General features: G+C 56.6%; 3 protein-coding genes across 7 annotated transcripts; all 3 read left to right on the forward strand.

Moving 5' to 3' along the window:
* The first annotated feature begins 31 nt into the window (after window positions 1-31).
* Window positions 32-8200, forward strand: S100A13 (S100 calcium binding protein A13). 2 transcript variants are annotated; one of them, XM_045086929.1, is made up of 3 exons: window positions 32-166; window positions 829-988; window positions 7692-8200. In XM_045086929.1, the coding sequence occupies exons 2-3, from the start codon at window positions 836-838 to the stop codon at window positions 7833-7835; spliced, it is 297 nt and encodes a 98-aa protein (XP_044942864.1). In that variant the 5' UTR covers window positions 32-166; window positions 829-835; the 3' UTR covers window positions 7836-8200. The 2 variants fall into 2 exon arrangements, with proteins under 2 accessions (XP_044942864.1, XP_004780439.1); XM_004780382.3 differs by lacking the exon at window positions 32-166 and adding an exon at window positions 307-483.
* Window positions 853-11866, forward strand: S100A14 (S100 calcium binding protein A14). Of its 2 annotated transcripts, none has more exons than XM_045086928.1 (4): window positions 853-988; window positions 10755-10863; window positions 11303-11449; window positions 11660-11866. In XM_045086928.1, the coding sequence occupies exons 2-4, from the start codon at window positions 10834-10836 to the stop codon at window positions 11795-11797; spliced, it is 315 nt and encodes a 104-aa protein (XP_044942863.1). In that variant the 5' UTR covers window positions 853-988; window positions 10755-10833; the 3' UTR covers window positions 11798-11866. The 2 variants fall into 2 exon arrangements, with proteins under 2 accessions (XP_044942863.1, XP_044942862.1); XM_045086927.1 differs by lacking the exon at window positions 853-988 and adding an exon at window positions 10277-10388.
* Window positions 11867-13310: 1444 nt separating this feature from the next.
* Window positions 13311-18915, forward strand: S100A16 (S100 calcium binding protein A16). 3 transcript variants are annotated; one of them, XM_004780383.3, is made up of 3 exons: window positions 13311-13548; window positions 17696-17874; window positions 18174-18915. In XM_004780383.3, the coding sequence occupies exons 2-3, from the start codon at window positions 17722-17724 to the stop codon at window positions 18330-18332; spliced, it is 312 nt and encodes a 103-aa protein (XP_004780440.1). In that variant the 5' UTR covers window positions 13311-13548; window positions 17696-17721; the 3' UTR covers window positions 18333-18915. The 3 variants fall into 3 exon arrangements, with proteins under 3 accessions (XP_004780440.1, XP_004780441.1, XP_004780442.1); XM_004780384.3 differs by lacking the exon at window positions 13311-13548 and adding an exon at window positions 16800-17000; XM_004780385.3 differs by lacking the exon at window positions 13311-13548 and adding an exon at window positions 17022-17233.
* The last annotated feature ends 1123 nt before the right edge of the window (window positions 18916-20038 follow it).

Here is a 20038-nt window from a genome sequence, read left to right on the forward strand (position 1 = left end):
CCCGGCACCCCGCCCAGAGGCTGGGGGGCGGGAGGCGGCGGGAGGCGGGCCTGGGCGGTCTCGTCGCTCCGCATCCCGGCGCTGGCCGGACGCCTCCGCGCTGGGCGGGGGCTGTGCTCGCGCGGCCCCGCGGCCCCTGCGCCCGCCGCCCGCCTCCCCTGCCTCGGTGAGTCCGGCGCCCCCACCCTGGGCCCGGGCGCCTGCCCGCCCCGGGGCCCTCGCGGGCGTCTGCGCAGCGGGCTCGTCCGGGGGCTCGGGCGGCGGCGTCCCCGCGGAGGGCAGCGGCGGGCGGGGGCCGGAGCAGGCGGCTGGGCGCTGTGCCCGCTGCCCCCGCGGGGCGGGGTCTCCGCGGCCTGACCCTGACCGCGGCCGGCCGCCGGCCTGACCCCGCGCTGCCCCGCGGGGAGCAGCGGCCCCGGAGCGCGTGGGCCCCGCGCAGACAGGCGGTGGAGCCCGGCCGCCTCGTGACCCCGTGGGGGCCGGGTGAGCTCCCAGGAAAGGGCCCTGGGGACTGGAGGCCGCAGAGGGGCCGCTCCAAAGTGCCTCCTCTCAGAGAGGTCTCCGGCCCATAGGATCGCCACCATCAAGGGGTTCCTGAGACACCGGCGCTTGGAGGGGACCACCAGGCTCAGACCCAGAGAGGATGGGCTTTCTGGAAGCAGACACCCCTGCCCCCACCCACGCTGGTCCCTTGCCTCAGGCCCCATCCCTGTCCCCTGACTCCTTCCCCACTGCGCTGCTTCCAGCTGGGGCGGGAGGGGGCAATGCCAGGGCAGGGGCCGTCAGGTCTGTTCTATCTCTCCCTTTCTCTCCTCCCCTGCTCTACAGAGTCCTGATGGCGGCAGAGCCACTGACGGAGCTGGAAGCGGCCATTGAGACGGTGGTCACCACCTTCTTCACCTTCGCGGGGCAGGAGGGCCGGAAGGGCAGTCTCAGCATCAATGAGTTTAGGGAACTGGCCACTCAGCAGTTGCCTCACTTGCTCAAGGTAGGTAGGGGGTCTCTCGGCCTCAGATTTTGGAAGACAGTGGCTGCGGGACACCGTGGCTGGGAGGTGATGTTTCTGGGCACATAATGTGACTCCAGGTGTGTGGCGGAGAAGGGTGTGGGTGGCTGTGTACATGTGTAGCTTGGGGACACTGCGCTGGTGAGTGTGCAAGTGCCTTACTGGGCTTTGTGCTCCCCTCAGTGCTGCTGGAAGCCGGGGTGTGCCTCTCTGGTCTCATCTCCCCAGAACGGGAGGGGAGCCAGAGGTGCGTTCCAGAAGGGCTGTAGACCATCAGTGCTAGAAGGAGGCCAAGAGAAAACACTGTCCAAATTCCTCACTTCACATGTATAGAAACTGAGGCCCAGCTGTAGGAAGGGGTTTGTCACAGATGGAAACATAGCCCAGTTCATGGAGTGATAGATCCTCGGGGTGGGGGTAGGGGACTGTAAGAAGGAATCTTTGACTACTTCTCACCCCCTCTGGGAATCCCCTCAGTAATGTGCCCAATCAGGTCACCCCTTTTCTCTTACCCGCTGGGCTGAGTAGGGCTGAGTAGGAGCATGGAGTTCATCTCCGAGTTGCCTAATTACAGTAGGCTGTCAACAGGCTCTTTTATACCCTTTCTGAGAATTTGCAGGCATGTGAAAGTGTGTGGATACGGATTTTTAAAAAAGATTTTATTTATTTATTTGACACAGAGAGAGAAAAAGCACAAGCAGGGGAGCAGCAGACAGAGGGAGAGGGAGAAGCAGGCTCTCTGCTGAGCAGGGAGCCTGATGCAGGGCTCAATCCCAGAACCCTGGGGTCATGACCCTAGCTGCAGTCACTTAATAGACTGAGCGCCCCCCCACCCAGGTGTCCCTGGATATGGATTTCTTAAAAAAAAAAAAAAAAAAAAAAACCACAAACATGTCTTGGAAACAGTCTATCATCTGCAAAATCTGCTGCATCCCTAGCCTTATGAGACTTTTCCCTTCCTTTTCTCTCCAGAGACTTGAGACTCTAGGGTCAATAGTCCCTGTAGCTTTGCCACATGGTGACTGATTTTATCTTCAAATCCGAGTCCCTCCGGGCCTGGAAGTGCAGGAAGTGACCTCTTAGCTTTTTGTCACTGCTTCCAGATCTTTGTTTCTTCTTCTTCCTGCGACACACAGCTCCTTGGAACCTGCCCCCTTCTTGCCTTCCTTGTGGGTTTAGCTCCTGCTTTACTGTTTTTCTTTTTTTTTTTTTTAAAGATTTTATTTATTTAATTGACATAGAGAGATCACAAGTAGGCAGAGAGGCAGGCAGAGAGAGAGAGAGGAGAAAGCAGGCTCCCTGCTGAGCAGAGAGCCCGATGCGGGACTCCATCCCAGGACCCTGAGATCATGACCCGAGCCGAAGGCAGCGGCTTAAGCCACTGAGCCACCCAGGCGCCCCTGCTTTACTGTTTTTCATCATGGCTTTTGTTGGGGTCCTCCGTCGGCACACAGAATTCATTGCACACCGGAGCCTTTCAACTTTCTCAACCCCTAGCTTCCAAGGATTCTGTCCAGGTTCTGAGCACCCACTGCTCTGTTCTTGCTACAGATCCTGACATTACCAAAATAATGTACCACTTCCAGAATCTGTTTCAAGCCTCCTTGTCCCTGAGTACCACCTCCTGCCATTCCAGTTCTGTTCCTCCACTCTGTTTCCTCGGCTCTGCGGGGACCATCAGGCTCCCGACCCTGTCACCCCCTCATGCCCTGCGTTCTCTTCCCGCTCAGCTGCGTTCTACGGTCAGTCCCTCGGCTCCCTTGATCCTTTCTCCCTGCGCCGGTTGACAGAATCCCAACCCAGGTTAAGTCCAGTCTTTCACCGCCATTAACTGGAGGGTTAGAGCTACCATTCTCTCTCAGATCCAAAATAAGGCAAAAATGTCCATTCTCAAAAAAATAAACAACCTCCTCAATCTCTCTGTGGACCGTTCTGCCCCTGCACTTTGTGTAGCGGAGTCTGGCTGCAGGAAAAGGTGCTGCCATGTTGACTTGTCCCACTTTATTATTTTTGTTATTATTATTTATTTGATTGAGTATAATTGATACACAGTGTTGACTTGTCTCTCTTTAATTCTGTAACAGACTGCAAGGGGGCCCTTGGCACAGCCGTCACCATTCGCCAGCTCTTTCAGATGATCATTTCACAACTTTTCCTCTCCAACTCTAATCCCTCTGTCCACATTGTCCCTCTCTCTAAGAAATTTTCTCAGAGAAAATAAGAGCAATCAGGAAACTCCTATGTACTGTCTCCCGGAGCCTATGAAGAGCTGTGTTGAGCCGCCTGCCTGTCCCCTGAGGCATCAGTCTCCCCCCAGGCAGACAGTCCTTCCTCTGCTGCGACTCCGATCTTTCTCACCCACTAAAACCTGGACTCTTAGAGTTCCTCCTCCTCTGTCTTGCATCATCAGTTTTCCTTCTCCACGGGATTGTTCTGATCGGTTTCCCAATACACTGTACTGCCCCCATCTTAAAAAAAAGAGAAGAACCCAGCCCTCTCTCTTGGGTCTGTAACTCCCTCCAGCTGTCTTCTATCTCTGCTCCCCTTTATAGCAAAACTCAAATGCAGCAAAGTTACTTACACTGATTTGCCCTCCTGGTCCAAAATGCTCACTCCTGAGGCGCTGGCTAGTCATCTTCCTCTCTGAACTCTGATTTCTGCTCAGATGACAAGTCCTCAGCTTTGCCTTCCTTCACCTTAGAATGCAAAGATCACCGCCCTTGCCCTCTATTCCTTTACCTCCTTTATTTTCTTTTGCAACACACCCATCACAGCTTGACTCCTGTACACACTTGCATGTTACCAAGAGTGAAGGAAAGGACTCACTCACCATTTTATCTCCAGTGCTGAGAGCAGATACACAGTGAGTGAAATTGAAAAAAAAAAAAAAAAAGCGTGTGAATTTGAAAAATATAAAAGGTTTAAATATAAAAGAATAAGAATTGCTGAGTGAGTAAACAAATAAATGCATCTTACCTACTGTTCTACAAATAGCTTTTTAAAAATGGAACCATGGGCCTGGGGTGGCTCGGTCAGGAGAATGTGTGACTCTTGAACTCAGGGTTGTGAGTTTGAGCCCCATGTTGGATGTAGACATTACTTTAAAAAAAGCAAAATAAAAATTTTTTTTATTAATAAAATAGTATATATTTTTTTACGATCTTATTTATTTATTTGACAGACAGAGATCACAAGTAGGCAGAGAGGCAGGCAGAGAGAGAGAGGGGGAAGCAGGGAGATGTGATGTGGGGCTTGATGAGAAGGTGCAGGGCTCGACCCCAAAACCCTGAGATCATGACCTGAGCCAAGGGCAGAGGCTTAACCCACTGAGCCACCCAGGCGCCCCAAAATAAAATAAGTCTCAAGAAAATCCTGTAGGTAGGGGCGCCTGGGTGGCTCAGTGGGTTAAGCCACTGCCTTCGGCTCAGGTCATGATCTCAGGGTCCTGGGATCGAGCCCTGCATCGGGCTCTCTGCTCAGCAGGGAGCCTGCTTCCTCCTCTCTCTCTGTCTGCCTCTCTGCCTGCTTGTGATCTCTCTGTCAAATAAATAAAAAATCTTAAAAAAAAAAAAAAAAAAGAAAAAGAAAATCCTGTAGGTATTTAACAGGATCATATAAAATTACATTTCAGGGAAAACTGACATCTTGACACTACTGAGTCTTTCAAAAAAAAGGGTACATTTTTCTAATCATGTTTTCTCTTATGGTCTTCAGTTCATTTTTCTTCACAAAAGCTTAATAGGTTTCTTTTTTTTCTTTTCTTTTTTAAGATTTTATTTATTAATTTGACAGAGAGAGACAGAGAGCGAGAGAGGGAACACAAACAGGAGGAGTGAGAGAGGGAGAAGCAGGCCTCCTGCTGCGAAGAGAGCCTGATGTGGGGCTTGATCCCAGGACCATGAGATCACGACCTGAGCTGAAGGTGGACGCTTCACCTGCTGAGCCACCCAAGCGCCCCCATTTGTTACTATTTTCTTTTTTCTTTTTCTTTTTTTAAGATTTTGCTAATTTATTTGACAGAGACAGACACAGCGAGAGAGGGAACACAAGCAGGGGTGTAGGAGAGGGAGAAGTAGGCTTCCTGCTGAGCAGGGAGCCCAACATGGGTCTCCATCCCAGGACCTGACATGGGATCCCGGGATCGTGACCTGAGCCGAAGGCAGACGCTTAACGACTGAGCCACCCAGGTGCCCCTGTTTTATTTTTAATTTTTTAATTTTTTTGGCACCCCTGTTTTAAAACGATTTTTTTTTTAAGATTTATTTATTTATTTATTTGTCATAGAGAGAGAAGCGAGAGCAAACACAGGCAGACAGAGTGGCAGGCAGAGGCAGAGGGAGAAGCAGGCTCCCCACCAAGCAAGGAGCCTGATGTGGGACTCGATCCCAGGATGCCGGGATCATGACCTGAGCTGAAGACAGAGGCTTTAACCCACTGAGCTACCCAGGCAGCTGCTTAATTTTAATTTTAATTAATTAATTATTTATTTTTTAAAAGATTTTATTTATTTATTTGTCAGAGAGAGAGAGCAAGCACAGGCAGACAGAGTGGCAGGCATAGTCAGAGGGAGAAGCAGGCTCCCTGCAGAGCAAGGAGCCTGATGCGGGACTCAATCCCAGGACACTGGGATTATGACCTGAGCCGAAGGCAGCTGCTCAACCAACTGAGCCACCCAGGCGTCCCGGCACCCCTGTTTTAAACGGGATCTTTCTTATACTTTCTGACTGGTTAATATTCATACCCCTAAAAAGCACTGGGTTTGTGTGTTAATATTGTAATCAGATGCTTTATCATTTCTTTTTTTTTTTTTTTTTTAAGATTTTACTTATTTGACAGAGAGAGAGAGATCACAAGTAGGCAGAGAGGCAGGCAGAGAGAGAGAAGGGAGGAAGCAGCTCCCTGCAGAGCAGAGAGCCCGACATGGGGCTCGATCCCAGAATCCTGGGATCATGACCTGAGCCAAAGGCAGAGGCTTTAACCCAATGAGCCACCCAGGCGCCCCCACTTTATCATTTCTAATAGTTTTTTGGGGGAAGAAATACAGAGGAGTGGATAAGAGCATAAGCTTTGAGTCAGAAAATCTAGGTACAAATGCAGATTCTAGCTTATTATCCCTGGTCATTTACTCTTTCTGAGCCTGAATTTCTTATCTGTGAAATAGACACGTAATAACATCTCCCTTGTTGGACTGGCTTTGCATTTAGTAAGTATTTATTGAGCACCTACTGTGCCCTGTGCTGACACTGTGCTAGGCTTTGGGTTACAGTGGCCAACTGGCATCTTCTATGTGCCAGACATTCTCCCCGGCCCTGGGCTTCCAGTGGCGACCAAAGTGGACAAGATCCCCGTCATTCCAGCACAGTGTGGAGTTAAATGGAGTAAGGCCTGTCCTGTGTGTAGAACAGGCCTTGGAATAGTCAGCACTGCTCAGTGCTCACAGTTGCCACGATGGTAGTCATTATGCTCTTGGTTTTTCCAAGCTCTGCAATTACATACTTGCTGATATAGTAAGAGGTGAGTTTGGCTCTTCTTTCCTCATACTTAATGCCTTTTCTTTCTTTCTCTTGATTAATTGTATGTTTCCCCTCCTCCCAATATAATGTTAAACTGGGCATCTTTGCCTTCCATGGACAATTCTTACAGTGTTTTGCAGTTAAGCATGATTGGGGGAGTGCCTGGGGGGCTCAGTCGGTGAAGCCCCTGCTTTCTCAAGTCATGATCCTGGGGTCGGGCTCTCTGCTCAGTGGGGAGCCTCCTTCCCCCAGTCTCTGTGCCCACCTCTCTGCCTACTTGTGATCTCTCTCTCTCTGCCAAATAAATAAATAAAATCTTTAAAGAAAAAAAGCGATTGTGGCTTTTACAAAGGTCTTGCTTAGCTTTTCTCTGAATTAGCTTTAGTTTTGTGCCTTCTGTGGATCTGGCGGTCTTCTCTGCCTTCGAGCAAATGTTGATCGAAATACTGAGCTTTGGGCTCTGCCTGCGGCACTTTCTCCAGTGTGACACCGATCTGTTGTTCCACAGACTGTGTCTTGGTTGTGATTGTTTATCTAGTAACAGATCCTTTGATCCGGGGTCCAGTATACAGTATCCTTTGATTTCACAGGCCTGTCCTGACAGACTTCGTCAAGGACAAAACCAGATACTCCACGTCTTTGCCATTCCTCTGATCAAACAGGTTAATAACCAAACCGGAAACAAAAACGAGTTGACGTTGGGCTTATGCAGATGCGCAACTTAGGGCTGTGAACTTCTCTAGCTTTCTGGGAAGGAGGAAGTTCTGAGAAGGCTCTGAGGATGGCCAGAGTGGATCCCTGCCCCAGGGCTCGCTGGGTGCCGTTGAGCAAATGGCAGGTGCGATGGTGTGCTGGGTCCACCTCACCTGTGGGCATCTCTTCCCAGCTCTGCATTCGGGGACGCCCGTGTGTGCTTCACAATCAGCCGTGGTGGGACTATTTACATGGTGGCCAACACTACAAGCCAGGTCCCCTACTTCCTTCGGGGGCCGCCACCCTAGGAGCCCGACAGGTGTGGAGAGGCTGTGAAGACCTGACACCATGGCCCTGCTGTCCCTGGGCCACAGTGGGGCAGCTCCTGTGTGATGAGAACGGAGGTCAGCAGCTCTTTTCTCTCTCCCTGCCCGAGAACCCTCACTTCTAACCCCAGCCCTTCTGTTGTGTCTCCTCAGGACGTGGGCTCCTTAGATGAGAAGATGAAGAGCTTGGATGTGAATCAGGACTCTGAGCTCAAGTTCCACGAGTACTGGAGACTGATAGGGGAGCTGGCCAAGGAGATCCGGAGGGAGAGGGCCCTGGAGACTCACAAGAAGTAAAGCTCCTGAGCAGAATAGTGCTTGGCAGGGCCGGCAGGGCAGAATCCCCTCCCCGCAAAAAGCCTCTTCCTTGAAATACCCTCTCCTCTTTCTGCTCTTGGGAGTAGACAGTGGGAAAGTTCTGCCCTGACCAAAGAGTGGGTCCAAAAGTTATGACCTTTTGGGGCTCCTGGGTGGCTCAGTTGGTGAAGCAGCTGCCTTCGGCTCAGGTCATGATCTCAGGGTCCTGGGATCGAGCCCCCCATGAGGCTCCCTGCTCAGCAGGGAGTCTGCTTCTCTCTCCCTCCACTGCTTCCCTGCTTGTGCTCTCTCTCAAATAAATAAATAAAATCTTAAAGAAAAGTTATGCGCTCTTGAAGGACCAAGAATGTTAGTTGTCTCTGAATTCTGCAGCGGCTCACACCAGGTCTTGCATGGGGTAGTGCTCAGTAACGAAACGGTGGATGAACGAGCCTATGGAACAAGGGGACAATCTCTGGGGTGGGTGTGGTGAGTCCTGTCCTTCTGGGGCCTTCTGGGGCATGGTCTCAGTCCCACTGTTCTTATTCCTGGGCTTTGATCCTTGGGTGTTGATGAGAGCCTGGAGCTGTGCTGGGCTTGCTGTCCTCCAGGCACAGAACTGAACACTTCCCTGTGTTAAGTTAGTTAATTCTCACAGCCCTTGAAGGTACTACTATTTTTTTCCACATTTTTATTTTAATTCTAGTTAGTTAACATACAGTGTGGTCATGATCTCAGGAGCAGACCTCAGTGGTCCCTCACTTCCACACACCACCCTGGGCTCACCACCACAGGTTCCACCCTCAGGCTTGTTCCTGTCTAGGCCCCACTTCGCTCCGGGGAGGCGCTATTTGTAAGTCCTGTGTTAGAGATGAGGAGACACATTTCGGAGAGGCTGAGCGTACAAAGACAAGAATAGGTGGAACTGGGTTGGTGTTCCATAGCCTCTGTGATGAACGGATCCTCTCTGGGTGGGAAACATGGGAACACTAGGCCCTCCCTCCTCCCTCCCTGCATAGCAGGGGAGAGGCAGAAGAACGGACACAAGGTTCTGGTATGAAGCCTGACATGGGCTATGGCGCCCCTCTCCCCATCCGCCTTGGCTTGAGGGGCGGACGTTTCGCGTGGCCTGCCCGCGGAGCAAGCCGAAGCAGGGCAGCCCAGTGGGTAAAGCCTTCCGGCAGCTGTCACTGCCGGTGTCTCGTGTCCCTGACTCCAGAGGAACATTTAGGCTGAGACAACCTCTCTTCCACACACCAAACACATCAGAAAGGGCCCTAGATTGAGACCTTCCATCTAAGTGCCCTCAGACTGAGAGGCCCTGGAAGGACCCCAGGCTGGGACTCTTTGAGGGGTCATTTGGCTGAAGATATCCCTGAGGGGAACTCACAGGGAGCTTCCCCACACTGAGAGACCTCAGGAGGGTCCCCCAGACTGACGCTTCTCCCAGGATCCAAGTTTGAAGCGTTCTTGGGAGAAACCTCAAATTGACCCCTCAGAGGGTCCCAGATTGAGACCATCAGAGAAACACAGGATGATAGGACACTCTGGGGGGGGGCCTTCTCATGGAGACACTTCTAGAAGTATGGGGGAGCCCTAGAAGGAGAAAGGGGCTGGGAGGGGCTTGGGAGACAGGCTCCTGCCTTCAGAGTTCAGGCTTTGGGATCTGCCCCATCCTTGCCTTGACCACACTGACTCACCTGCTCTTCTCCTTTCCCTCTCCCCATCAGGCGGGTGGGGGTGGGGTGGGGAGGAGGTGTCATTCCAGGCTTCCTGGGTGTCATCCTGGGCACTGGATTGGGGGGCAGTTTGGGAAGGCCTGGGGTTCTGAGGGAGGGAGCAGTAGGCAGCCCGACCTGTCTGGAGAGGTTGCTAATGGGCCAGGTAGCCCATCTGGGTCTCATACAGGTGGGCTGTCTGAGGGGAGCTGAATCGGGATCAGGACAACACTCCATCCGGGCCCCTCTCCCAGGCCGCCCTTCTGTGGCTCCTTGCCCCCCTCAGCTGTGGGGACTGCAGGTACGAGTGGCACCACCCAGACTGGCCCTGGTGGGAAGAGTAAGAGGGCATGTGTGTGACCTGGCAAAGTGCAGAGTGGCCCCTGGAGACTCCCATGTCCCTCATTCCCCCTGGACCACCAGCCCTGCCTCTGTCAGCCTCTGAGTCTCCTCCTTTCCTGGTTATTGACCCAAAGCCCCTCCACTTCCCTGCCCTACAATTCCTCAGGACTTTCCTCCCGCGCTTGAGCCCGCCGTGGTGCCAAGCCCCCACTCTTCCCTTCCCTTTCTCTGGCCTTTACTCTGCCGGCGGGTCTGGGGCCAGGGGCCGTCCAGGCCCAGCCCCCCAGAGTTCCCTTGGCCGCAGGGTGGGCGGAGCTCTGGCTAGTGGGGGGTGGGGCCACACTGGTTCCCCGCCCAGCCCGCGGGAACAGCGCAAACAGCGGGGGCGGTTCGGGGAGGAGGCCCCGCCCCCGCGCCCCGCCCTGCCCCCAGGTATAAGAGCTGAGCTCAGGTGCACCGACGCCTAGCGTCTGTCCCAACGGCTCCCAAGCAGGTAAGGATGCCAGGGCTTTTCGCGTAAAGGGCTGCCCTAACCCTGTCCAAAGGGCAGTGCTCGGCTCTCCTACCCTAGCCTGCCAGGACAAGGGCTGGGAGTCAGGTCCTACAGGCCGGGTGTGTCTGTGTGCGCGCAAAGCAGAGGTGAGGGGTGGGAGAAGTGGGAGGCTTGATCTAGGGGGAGGCCCAGAGGATTCCCTCTAAATGGGTGGTCCTGGGAACTGTGACCTTAGCTCCTTCCAGGATCCTGCGCAGGGACTGGGCCTTGCGTGGAGTTGGCTCTGACCTCCTGAGTGAGGCCGGAGGCAATAGTTGAGGAAGAAATACTGAGCCCTCCCCTCCCCTCCGTCTCCCTCCTCTCCAGGCAGATCATGAGCCATCGGCTTCCCCGGCGCCAGCCATAGGACGACACAGCTCTTGCCAGGACAAGCACACCGGGCACCATGGGACAGTGTCGGTCAGCCAGTGCTGAGGTGGGCCCGTGCGTGCCTGGCTTTTCTGTTCTCGTGCTCCGCTCCATCTTCCACCCTGAGGGTCTGCGTCCCCACTGACTTCTGCCCCTTGCCTTGGGCCCGCCTTTTACCCTAGATCTTGCCCAGAAGAGCCAGACTCTTAAGTGGTGTCCAACACATGCGATGCTGCGTCCGCACAATGAGCCCCCCTGGGAAGAGGTGTCTGTTCCTCTCGCTAGGACTCATCCTGCGTGGGGGCCTCCGGTGACAGGGAGGGAGCCCTGCTGGGCTCGCGGCGGAGGCCAGAGGGGGTGGGGGCTAGATGCTGGGCTCTGGAGTGGGGGCAGCTCCTGTGCCTTCCAGCTGCCTTCTGCCCCGCTGGCCTAGGGGGGCTTGGGGAGGTAGGGTGTTGTTGGGGTGAGTGGAGCTTCCCTGAGGTGGTGATGTCCCCCGCCCTCAGGATGAGCAGGAATTCAGCGACGTGGAGAGGGCCATCGAGACCCTCATCAAGAACTTCCACCAGTACTCTGTGGAGGGTGGGAAGGAGACGCTGACCCCTTCTGAACTTCAGGACCTGGTCACCCAGCAGCTGCCTCACCTCATGCCGGTACTGACGGGGCTCCGCCCCAGGCACCCCGACCCCCCCCCCAAGGTCATCAGGACCCCACCCACACCGGGGCCCCAGGCACTCCCACCCTTAGCCCCTCCCCTTGCCTGTGCCAGGTGGGCCCCGGTTTGGCTTCCCGCCCTAGGGCAGGGTGAAGCCAGGAAAGGGAGGTTCTGCCTTGCTGAGCTGCGGTCTCTTCCCTTCCCTTAGAGCAACGGTGGGCTGGAAGAGAAAATCGCCAACTTGGGCAGCTGTAACGACTCTAAACTAGAGTTTGGGACTTTCTGGGAGCTGATTGGAGAAGCAGCCAGGAGTGTGAAGCTGGAAAGCCCTGTCCGGGGCAGCTGAGAACCTTTCCCTGGAATTCTTGGGGGGGATGTTGGGGCCTAGAAATAAAAGTCCTCTCTACCACCAGTATGTGATTCCACGGTCTGCACCTGCTTCACCCCTGCAGGGCTCGAGTCCTTGGTGACCCTTCCCAGGGCTCTCCAACATTGCCAGCCCGGGAGTCCCCGCCAGAGGGAGGCTGGGGGGTGGGGGGGGCAGGGACGGATATGGTGAGTGCCGGAGGGATAAGGATGGTTTAAGGGCCAGGTACTTTAGTTGGGGGGAAGGGCAGAGAGGAGGTGGGCTACTGGAAATGATTTGAAGAAGGGGCCTGGGAATGGGGCAGGATATTTGGTGCTAAAAAGGGTCTCTGGGAACCTACTCTTCCTAATCCCCACCCCAAATGGTAGTTGTGTCCAGGGCTCCACCTTCCCGCCTCCAGCTCTGGCCCAGCCTCCTCCCTGGCCTCTTTCCTTGGGTGAGGCCTCTGTCCTTGGGCGAGGGTCGGTCGGGGAAGAGAGCAGGGGAGGGAGAGGACCAACTGGGTGCTTGGGCATTTAAAGAATGATGGTTGTTTTGTATCATTCGATTAATAAAAAATGGAAAAAAAGTGAAAGATGTTGTCTTGACATCCACCCCTCACCTGGGACAGTAGGCGGTTTGGGGGGTGGCAGTGGGATGCGTGGGGCTGTGGTGGTTGCAGTGGGAGTGAGTGGGACTTGCTTTTCCCATGGATTTGGCTTGAGGATGGTTACCAGGCCCCAAAGCTGGGGACTAGGTTGTCTCTGAAGGATAGGCTTCTCTTCACCAAGGGGCTGGTCCCCTGACAGGAGAGGGGGCCACAAGTGCTCACCCGGGAAGTTAGGAACCCAGGTGTGCTGGAGCCTGGCTGACTGGCAGCAAGAGAAAGGCAGGGCTGAGAAACAGGCCAAGCAGCCCGAACTCCCCCAGCTCTGCAGTCCATTATCTTTGGAGCTCGGGGCATGCTCCCAGAGCTCAGTTTCCTCATCTATAAAATGGGGTCTGCTTGTGGCTCACAAATCTGTTGGGAGGATAATGGACACGTCACATAAAGTCTTCAGTGGAGAGCCTGACGCAGAGCAGGTGCCCAGAGCTGAGGTCACTCCTGGCCAATTCCCTTGTGTGTTCTGGGGAAGGGGTGGCCCCTTCTCCTGCTGCACAGGGCAGGTCCTGGGAATGAGTGTCAGCTCCTGGAGGTCGCAACTGGAGTCGGAAGACCAGGGGCTCCAGGGCCGCTTCTGATTGGGGCCACAGAAATCAGGCATTGCTCCTGAAACCCTAACAGCAAGGAAGTTTCTGGGGCTGGCCAGACTGGCCTGGAAAACAGCCCGAACTTGTCTGTTGGGGGACCCTGAAACTGGGCTCCCAGTGACCCCTGTGATCTGGGCAGGTGACGGCCCTTTCCTTCCTTCCTCCACCGACTAGATTCTTTCCGCTCCAGCGCTGCAGGGTGGGGAGGGTGCGCTTGTGCGGGGTGCCGGCTTCCACCGCTCCCTTTGGGGTGGGGTGGGGGGGGTGCTAAAAAAGGTGTGTATCCCTTTAACAAGGGCCCAACCCCAGGGCTAAGTCAAGAGGGAGCTCAGTGACTACCTCCCCACTGAGCCAGCTCAGCCAGGCTGGAGGGAGTGGGACAGATTCTGGGAGCGAGGCGGGGAGGAGTCCTGGCCGGCTGAGCGGGGGGAGAGCCGCTTGGCAGTGCCAGAGCCCAGGCCCCAGAGCCTTGCGGGAGAGGAGGCAGTCCGAGGAGGCAGGTGAGCACCCCCAGCCCGTCCTGGGAGGCCTGGGGCTGCTGGAGAGGCCGGGCAAACGTTTGGGGCCAGGGGAAGGGGCAGTGAAGGGAGCCTGGGGAGGGGGCCCTGCCAGGCACTGACTGGATGATTCGGTTAATCGTTAATTTTCCCACAGGCTGGTGTGGTAATGGAGACTTCTGGTGGGGCTGGGGGCCAGAGAGGGCTTCAGAGGCGTGGATGGGGTGGGGAGATCCCCTCCACAACCCGGGGGCTGACGGGGCTCTTCTCCAGGGCCCGGGCCTCAAGGCAGAGTGCTTCCGAGCTTTGTCACAGCGGCTCCGACCCTCCCTCGACCTAAAAAGGACAAATGCGGATTGGTGGGGGTTGGGAGGTGGTCCGACCTGGACACAGGCCTCACCAGGCCCTGGGAGCTGTGTCCTGGGAGAGGTGATGGGGTCCAGGAGGCACCAGGAAGGCCCCAGCGAGAGCCAGCGAGCCTGGGAGAGGAGGGAGGCACTGAGGTGGCTTGTTTCCACCTCAGGACCCAGGCAGGTCCGTCCGCCCTCTGAAGGGTTGGGGCCCCGCTGGGCAGCTGGGGGTGAGGGCAGGGGTGCTCGGAGATGAGTGGGGTGGAGGGGTGGGGGGGCAGTGGCTCAGCCTTCCTCTATCCTCTGTCCTTGGAGAGACCAGGGGTGGAGGGCGTGAGTGTCCATGCCGTAGTCCAGCCCCAGTCGTCTGGAAAATGCTCCAGAGGAACAGGCTTCTTCCGAGACCTGGATGGCTGGTGATTGGGGCCTCTGTGTGTGGCCGTGTGACTCAGTTGCAGGGTCCCATGCGGGTGGAGACGGGGAGGCAGGGGCACTTGTGCCAGACACTGGCCTCCGGAAGCTGGAGAGGAGTGAGCAGAGGAGCATGGAGCGGGATGTTGGATGGGAAACAGCCTTGTAAATAGAGGGACAAGTCACCAGCCCGTTCGGATCACACCTTCCCTCTGTGCTGAAGGCCCTTGGGGCGGACGAATGAATGAAGAAGGAAATAAGTGAGTGACAGATGAAGAAGGAAATAAATGAGAAATGAGTGAACAACTTTGAGGTGTATGGAAGGGACATGGGAAAGGCCAAATTCAGGCTTGAGAGTGGGCCAAGCTCTAGAGAGGGACAGTGGCCGGGAGGTTTGGAGCTTCAGGGACATCTCCCAGTACCTAGAGACCCTTCGAGACTTAAGAAGAGCTTGTGTGGTGGGAAAAGAGGCTGGATGGTGAGTGGTGGACTGCAGGGGCCTGGGGGTGGCTAGGAGGCACGTGGAGGGCTGAGACCTAGAACTTGGGGGTAGGAGGCAGGACTGCTGTGGCCCAGACCCAGGGTCAAGGGTCAGAGCGCCCACAGGCTTTGGGAGAAGTCAGGAGGCTGGGCGGAGGTGAGCAGGCGTGAGGGTGGGGCCTTTCGGTTGCTCAAGGATGAATCAAACAAGGACTGGCCGAGAAGAACATCGGCAGAGGGCTGGGGGCTCTGGGTGTGAGGGTCCTTCGGAGGACAAGTGGTCCTCTTGTTCCTGATTTTGGGGAAGGCTCTAATGTACATGTCTACCCCCCCCAACCCCGCCCTGCTCTTAGGCCAGGACCTACCTCCTGCCAAGGCTTCCTAGGACCCTAGGACAGCCTGATGAGACAGCCTAACCGTCCAGCCTCATTCCGCGTGGCTGGTGGCTAAAGAGGGCAGGTGGGAGGAGCAGGTACCTGTGCGTGGGTGGGTGGCAGAGCCTGTCTCCTGGCCCCCAGGGGAGGGAGGGAGGGAAGGAGAGAGTAAGCCCCCCCCCCACGCCCCCACTATCCCACTCTGATCTCCTTCCTTCAGAAAAAGCTTCGGAGAAGCACTCATCCAGATGGAGAGGCTTCCCATTTGACTAGAAGGTGGGGGGTGGCCCACTGGGTACCGAAACCCAGGACTGTTGAGGCCAGCGGCTGACTGTCCCGAGTGCTCAGCTCTGTCTGGCCTGCGGGGCTGCCAGAGGCCAGGTAGGGGCTGGGACGTGGTATCGAGGGCAGGAGGAGTCCGAGAAACAAGACCCTAAGAAAGTGGGGAGGAGGGTGGGTGGGCCAGGGGGAGAGGGCAGAGGCGCAGCGCCCCTACACCTGATTTCCATCTCTTCCCTCTCCCTGACTAGTTCCCACAGGGCTCCTCACTTAGGGGGCAAAGTCCGGAATGGTTAGGGTTTGGGGTTCTCTGAGCTGTCTTTCTACTCCCAAAGCTTGGCTGGGAGTAGGCTTGGCACACTCCTTGGTGTGGTGGGTACAGCTTGTGGGACCCCAGGAATGCTGGCCGTGGGCCTGGCCACTCCCAACTCAAGGGCAGTGGGCAGCACTGTGTGGATCAAAACTTCTCTCCCTCCTCATTTGTGAGTGTCAGGGTGTTAGCCTGAAAGTCTTACATTAGACCTCACAGTCACATACCTTTTTTTGTTTTAAAAAAAAATATTTTATTTATCTGTTAGAGAGGGCAAGGGCACACAAGCGGGGGGTGGGGGTGTGCAGAGGGAGAGGGAGAAGCTGGCTCCCCACTGAGCAGAGAGCCTGATGGGGGACTCGCTCCCAGGACCCTGAGATCATGACCTGAGCCGAAGGCAGATACTTAGCGGGCGGAGCCCCCCAGATGTCCCCAATCACACGTAATAAGCGAAGAGCGTGGGGCGAGGTTGTGGTTTCCTGTAGCTCCAGCTCCATTCTCCTCTTCAGACCAGAGTGGTCAGCTGGACGAGGCAGGGACAGAAGGCTGGGGTCCTGGTCAGAGATGCTCCTCTGTCCCCGCCCCCACTCCTTCCTCTGTTAGGGCCTCGTCCCTCGGTCACATCCTCCGTTCATAAAGAGCTACGTGAGGGGAATATTTTAGAAGGGCGGTCAGGGGCTGTGGATACCTGGCAGCAGGGCTGGAAGGAGGGGGAGTATTTCTAGAACATGCACCTCAAGCAAGCCGTTGGGCCAGACGGTGCCGGCGAGGGGAGACACAGAGATTAAGAGCAGTGTGCTTATGTACCTAGGGTTTTTAAAAAATGGTCCTAAAGTCTATGAGTCACGCCCTTTGGTTCAGAAAACAAACGGCTGTGCCTATGAAACTCTGTCCTTGCCTCAGGGATGCCTGGTATCTGGGGAGACAGGACCCTAGAAGAGCCCGTGGCCCCGGCCAGTGCGGGCCCTGAGAGTCTGGGAGCGGGGGCGGGGCAGGGTGTGCAGGGCCGGGCCGGGGCCAGTGCCAGGGTGAGGCTGGGCCAAGCAGACTGCTCCTCCAAGTGGGGCCCTGCGAGGCTCAGGACAGGATAGCGGCTGTGTCTACTTTCGGGTGGCTGTGGCTCATTCCTGGGCTTGGGGGTGGGAAGGGAGCTCTGGGCTGGGGCTTACTTTGGGGGCGGCAGCGACTCACAGAATAGAGCCGCCTGTTCCCCTCATATCCTGTTATGCAGAGGCCGTATCCGCTTGGACTGTAAGTGCCTTTTGTCCTGGGGTGAAGGCCGCAGCTCTGTCTCCAGCTGGGGTGGACTGGCCTGGCTCCTACGTATTTTGGGGTGGGCGGCGAGGGAGGGCGGCCCAGCAGGGCGTGGCTGGGGGGTCTGCAGAAGGTCTGACTTAGTCGGGGGGACATCGTCCTTTCCCGGAGAGGGGCGACCTTCCCTGGGCAGCCTGTCCTGCCTCCTGGCTGAGGACACTGGACAGGGCGTAAGTTCCGGCCCCTTGCTCTGTGGCCTGGGCCTGGGTCTCTGCCAGTCCTGCCCCTGGGGACACATTGGCTTCTGGTCTCCCGGCCCCTCTGGCTCATCCTAGCAGTTTCTAGCTGTGCCTGCTCACAGGGCAGGGGTCCTGGGCGGGGCAGCTGTGGGGAGGCACGGGGATGGGCACTTACCCTAACCCTCTTTGCAGGGAGCTCTGACAGGCCCAGGGCCTGGGGCTGGGGCAGGGCTGGGGAGCCTGCCAGGGGAACCTGCTGGGGCGGTTGGGCTGGTGAGCGGCTGGATTACAGCAACCACAAGGTCCAGGCCCACCCTAGTGCCCCCCCTCTCCCCGCCTCATCCCTCCTGCCCAGGACCTGCCAGCCTGGGGACCCAGGGGGAGGATGAGGGCAGGGCTCGGAGGGGGTCTGGACTATGGGGTCTCCTCACCTGCCCTGTTCATGGCGCCCAGGCCCCCCCGAGGCGTGCGGCTGCGAGATGGCGGACGGTTACACGGAGCTGGAGAAGGCGGTTGTGGTCCTGGTGGAAAACTTCTACAAATACGTGTCGAAACACAGCCTGGTCAAGAACAAGATCAGCAAGGGCAGCTTCCGGAAGATGCTTCAGAAAGAGCTCAACCACATGCTGACCGTGAGGCCCCCGCCCAACCTGTCTGCCCCCCCGGCCCCCCCAAGCCCTCATCCTCATGTGGTTCCCTTCCTCCCTGTGGCTTCCGTCTTTTCAGAGTGACCCCCCCAAGCCGGGGTCTCCCCCACACTTCCAGACCCCTGTCCTCTCAGGGTACGCAGGCCCGACCGGGGGTTTGGGTGGGCTGGGTTTGCCTCCTCCCAGGGCAGCTGGTGCTCAGGTCCGAGCCACAGGAGTCCTGTGCCTGGGGCTCTGTGGGGCCGCTGCCCAGCCCTGCTGACCCCCCCCCCCTTCCTCTCCAGGACACGGGAAACCGAAAGGCTGCTGACAAGCTCATCCAGAGCCTGGACGCCAACCACGATGGACGCATCAGCTTCGACGAGTACTGGACCTTGATAGGCGGCATCACCAGCCCCATTGCCAACCTCATCCGCCAACAGGAACAGCAGAACAGCAGCTAGAGGACGTCTCCCACCACCCCTCCGTCCGGGGCACTGTCCCTGGTGCCCTTCCCAGGCTCCCCTCAGCCTCTTCCACCCACCCAGGCTCCTATCCTTGCTTCTCCCCCCAGACCTTCTGCTGGTGTCTCAGTCTTGGGGGGACTCCCTCGGCGTCTTCGTGGTATCTAGGTCTGGGGGGGGACTCCTTCGGGTCTTCGTTCCTGGAGCCAGCAGGCTCTGGGGCCCCCTCTGAATTTTCAGTGTTTGGGGATCCCACGAGTTTCCTTGCCTGCTTAGCCCCGAACCCTCCCATGGCTGCTGTTCTGCCTGATTTTAGGTCTCTCCTGACCTCTGGAGGTCAGCTTGCTGCTGGAGGTCTTCCTGCTCCTGGCAGCAGCAGCTGCAGACCTCTCCCCTTTCAACACTTTTGGTGGGTGGAGAAGATTCCCGGGGACTCTCCTCTGGCTGCCTTGGGGTCTGGGAACGGCTGAGCAGGGCTGCTCCCTCCGCCAGCTGAAGCGAAGGCAGGATGGCTGGGTTTGGAGCCTGTACCCCTCCCCCAGTCCCCCTGTGATGCTCATTAAAGCCTTTCCGCTCCCTGGAACCTCATTCCTTGGTGGTCTTTGCCCTGGGGCCTGAGGCAAGGGGGAATCTCACCTGAGGGCCTGTATGACTGGGGCCCTGCGGTGCTGTTAGCCCTGGGCCAGCAGCAACTCCTGCTGGCTCCACGAGGGGCTGAAAGCCATGGGTCACCATCCCTGGGCCCTTGGAGCCCCCACGCAGACTCCTGTTCTACTTCCGGGCACACAGTGTGTCCCATTAGGCCTCTTTCCGGTCCCATGAGAGCAGCCCCAACCCTCCACCTGGCTCCCCGGCCCTCAGAGTCTTCAGGCACCCAGCGTGGTTTGTAGGATGGGAAAGGGGGTGAGGAAGAGTGCTGTGGGAGGCCAGAGCCGACCAGCCAGAGGGGGACACTGTTGGCTTTTCTCTGCTCCTGCCTTGAGGGAGCCTCTGCTGTGGAGAGAGAAGGCAGCAGGGAGGCAGGAGACTCAGCGGGCAGGCTCGGTCAGGGGTTTCCACCGGGGATGGTGTAGGGGTACCATCCTCCAGCTCCAAGATCCTCTGCTCAGGACAGGCCTGTAGTCAAGATGGCGCGTGGTCTCCTTCCTCAACCCCCTCCCCAGGGACCCTTCCCCAGTTACTATGGCCTGTCCTGAGGGTGCTGCCCTCGGTGGGGAAGAGCTTGTTCACATGTCTTTGGGCTGGGGGTCTCTCTCTCTCTATCTAATTGTGATAAAAAAACATGTAACATAATTTTACCCTTAGTTATTTTTTTCTTTCAAGATTTTATTTATTTGAGAGAGAGAGAACGAGCAGGGTTGGGGCAGAGGGAGAGGAAGGGGGAGAAGCAGGTTCCGAGCTGAGTGGGGAGCCCGACGCGGGTCTCCATCCCAGGACCCTGGGATCATGACCTGAGCCAAAGGCAGTCACCCAACCGACTGAGCCGCCAGGTGCCCTTCCTCAACAACTTCTCGGTGTACAGTGCTAAGTACAGGCACTTTGTCATACCCCAGATCTCGAAAACGTTTTCATCTTACATGACTGAGACCCTGTACCCACCGAACAGCAGATCCCTCGGCCCCTGGCAACCAGTTCTTCACTGGGTGTTCCTATGAGTGTGATGACTCTAGACATCTCAGATAAGTGGAATCATGCCGTATTTGTCT

This window comes from Mustela putorius, unplaced genomic scaffold (assembly GCF_011764305.1).
Source record: "Mustela putorius furo isolate JIRA1106 unplaced genomic scaffold, ASM1176430v1.1 tig00000997_pilon_pilon_pilon, whole genome shotgun sequence".
NCBI lineage: Eukaryota > Metazoa > Chordata > Mammalia > Carnivora > Mustelidae > Mustela > Mustela putorius.

What these genes read in the sequence shown, in the direction of transcription:
- S100A14 (XM_045086928.1), top strand. Translation starts at nt 10,834, where the DNA reads ATGGGACAGTGTCGGTCAGCCAGTGCTGAG. An exon ending in GTCGGTCAGCCAGTGCTGAG is followed by an intron (nt 10,864 to 11,302) that starts GTGGGCCCGTGC and finishes CCCCGCCCTCAG; the next exon opens with GATGAGCAGGAATTCAGCGA. An exon ending in AGCTGCCTCACCTCATGCCG is followed by an intron (nt 11,450 to 11,659) that starts GTACTGACGGGG and finishes CCCTTCCCTTAG; the next exon opens with AGCAACGGTGGGCTGGAAGA.
- S100A16 (XM_004780383.3), top strand. Translation starts at nt 17,722, where the DNA reads ATGGCGGACGGTTACACGGAGCTGGAGAAGGCGGTTGTGGTCCTGGTG. An exon ending in AGCTCAACCACATGCTGACC is followed by an intron (nt 17,875 to 18,173) that starts GTGAGGCCCCCG and finishes CTTCCTCTCCAG; the next exon opens with GACACGGGAAACCGAAAGGC.
- S100A13 (XM_045086929.1), top strand. Translation starts at nt 836, where the DNA reads ATGGCGGCAGAGCCACTGACGGAGCTGGAAGCGGCCATTGAGACGGTG. An exon ending in AGTTGCCTCACTTGCTCAAG is followed by an intron (nt 989 to 7,691) that starts GTAGGTAGGGGG and finishes GTGTCTCCTCAG; the next exon opens with GACGTGGGCTCCTTAGATGA.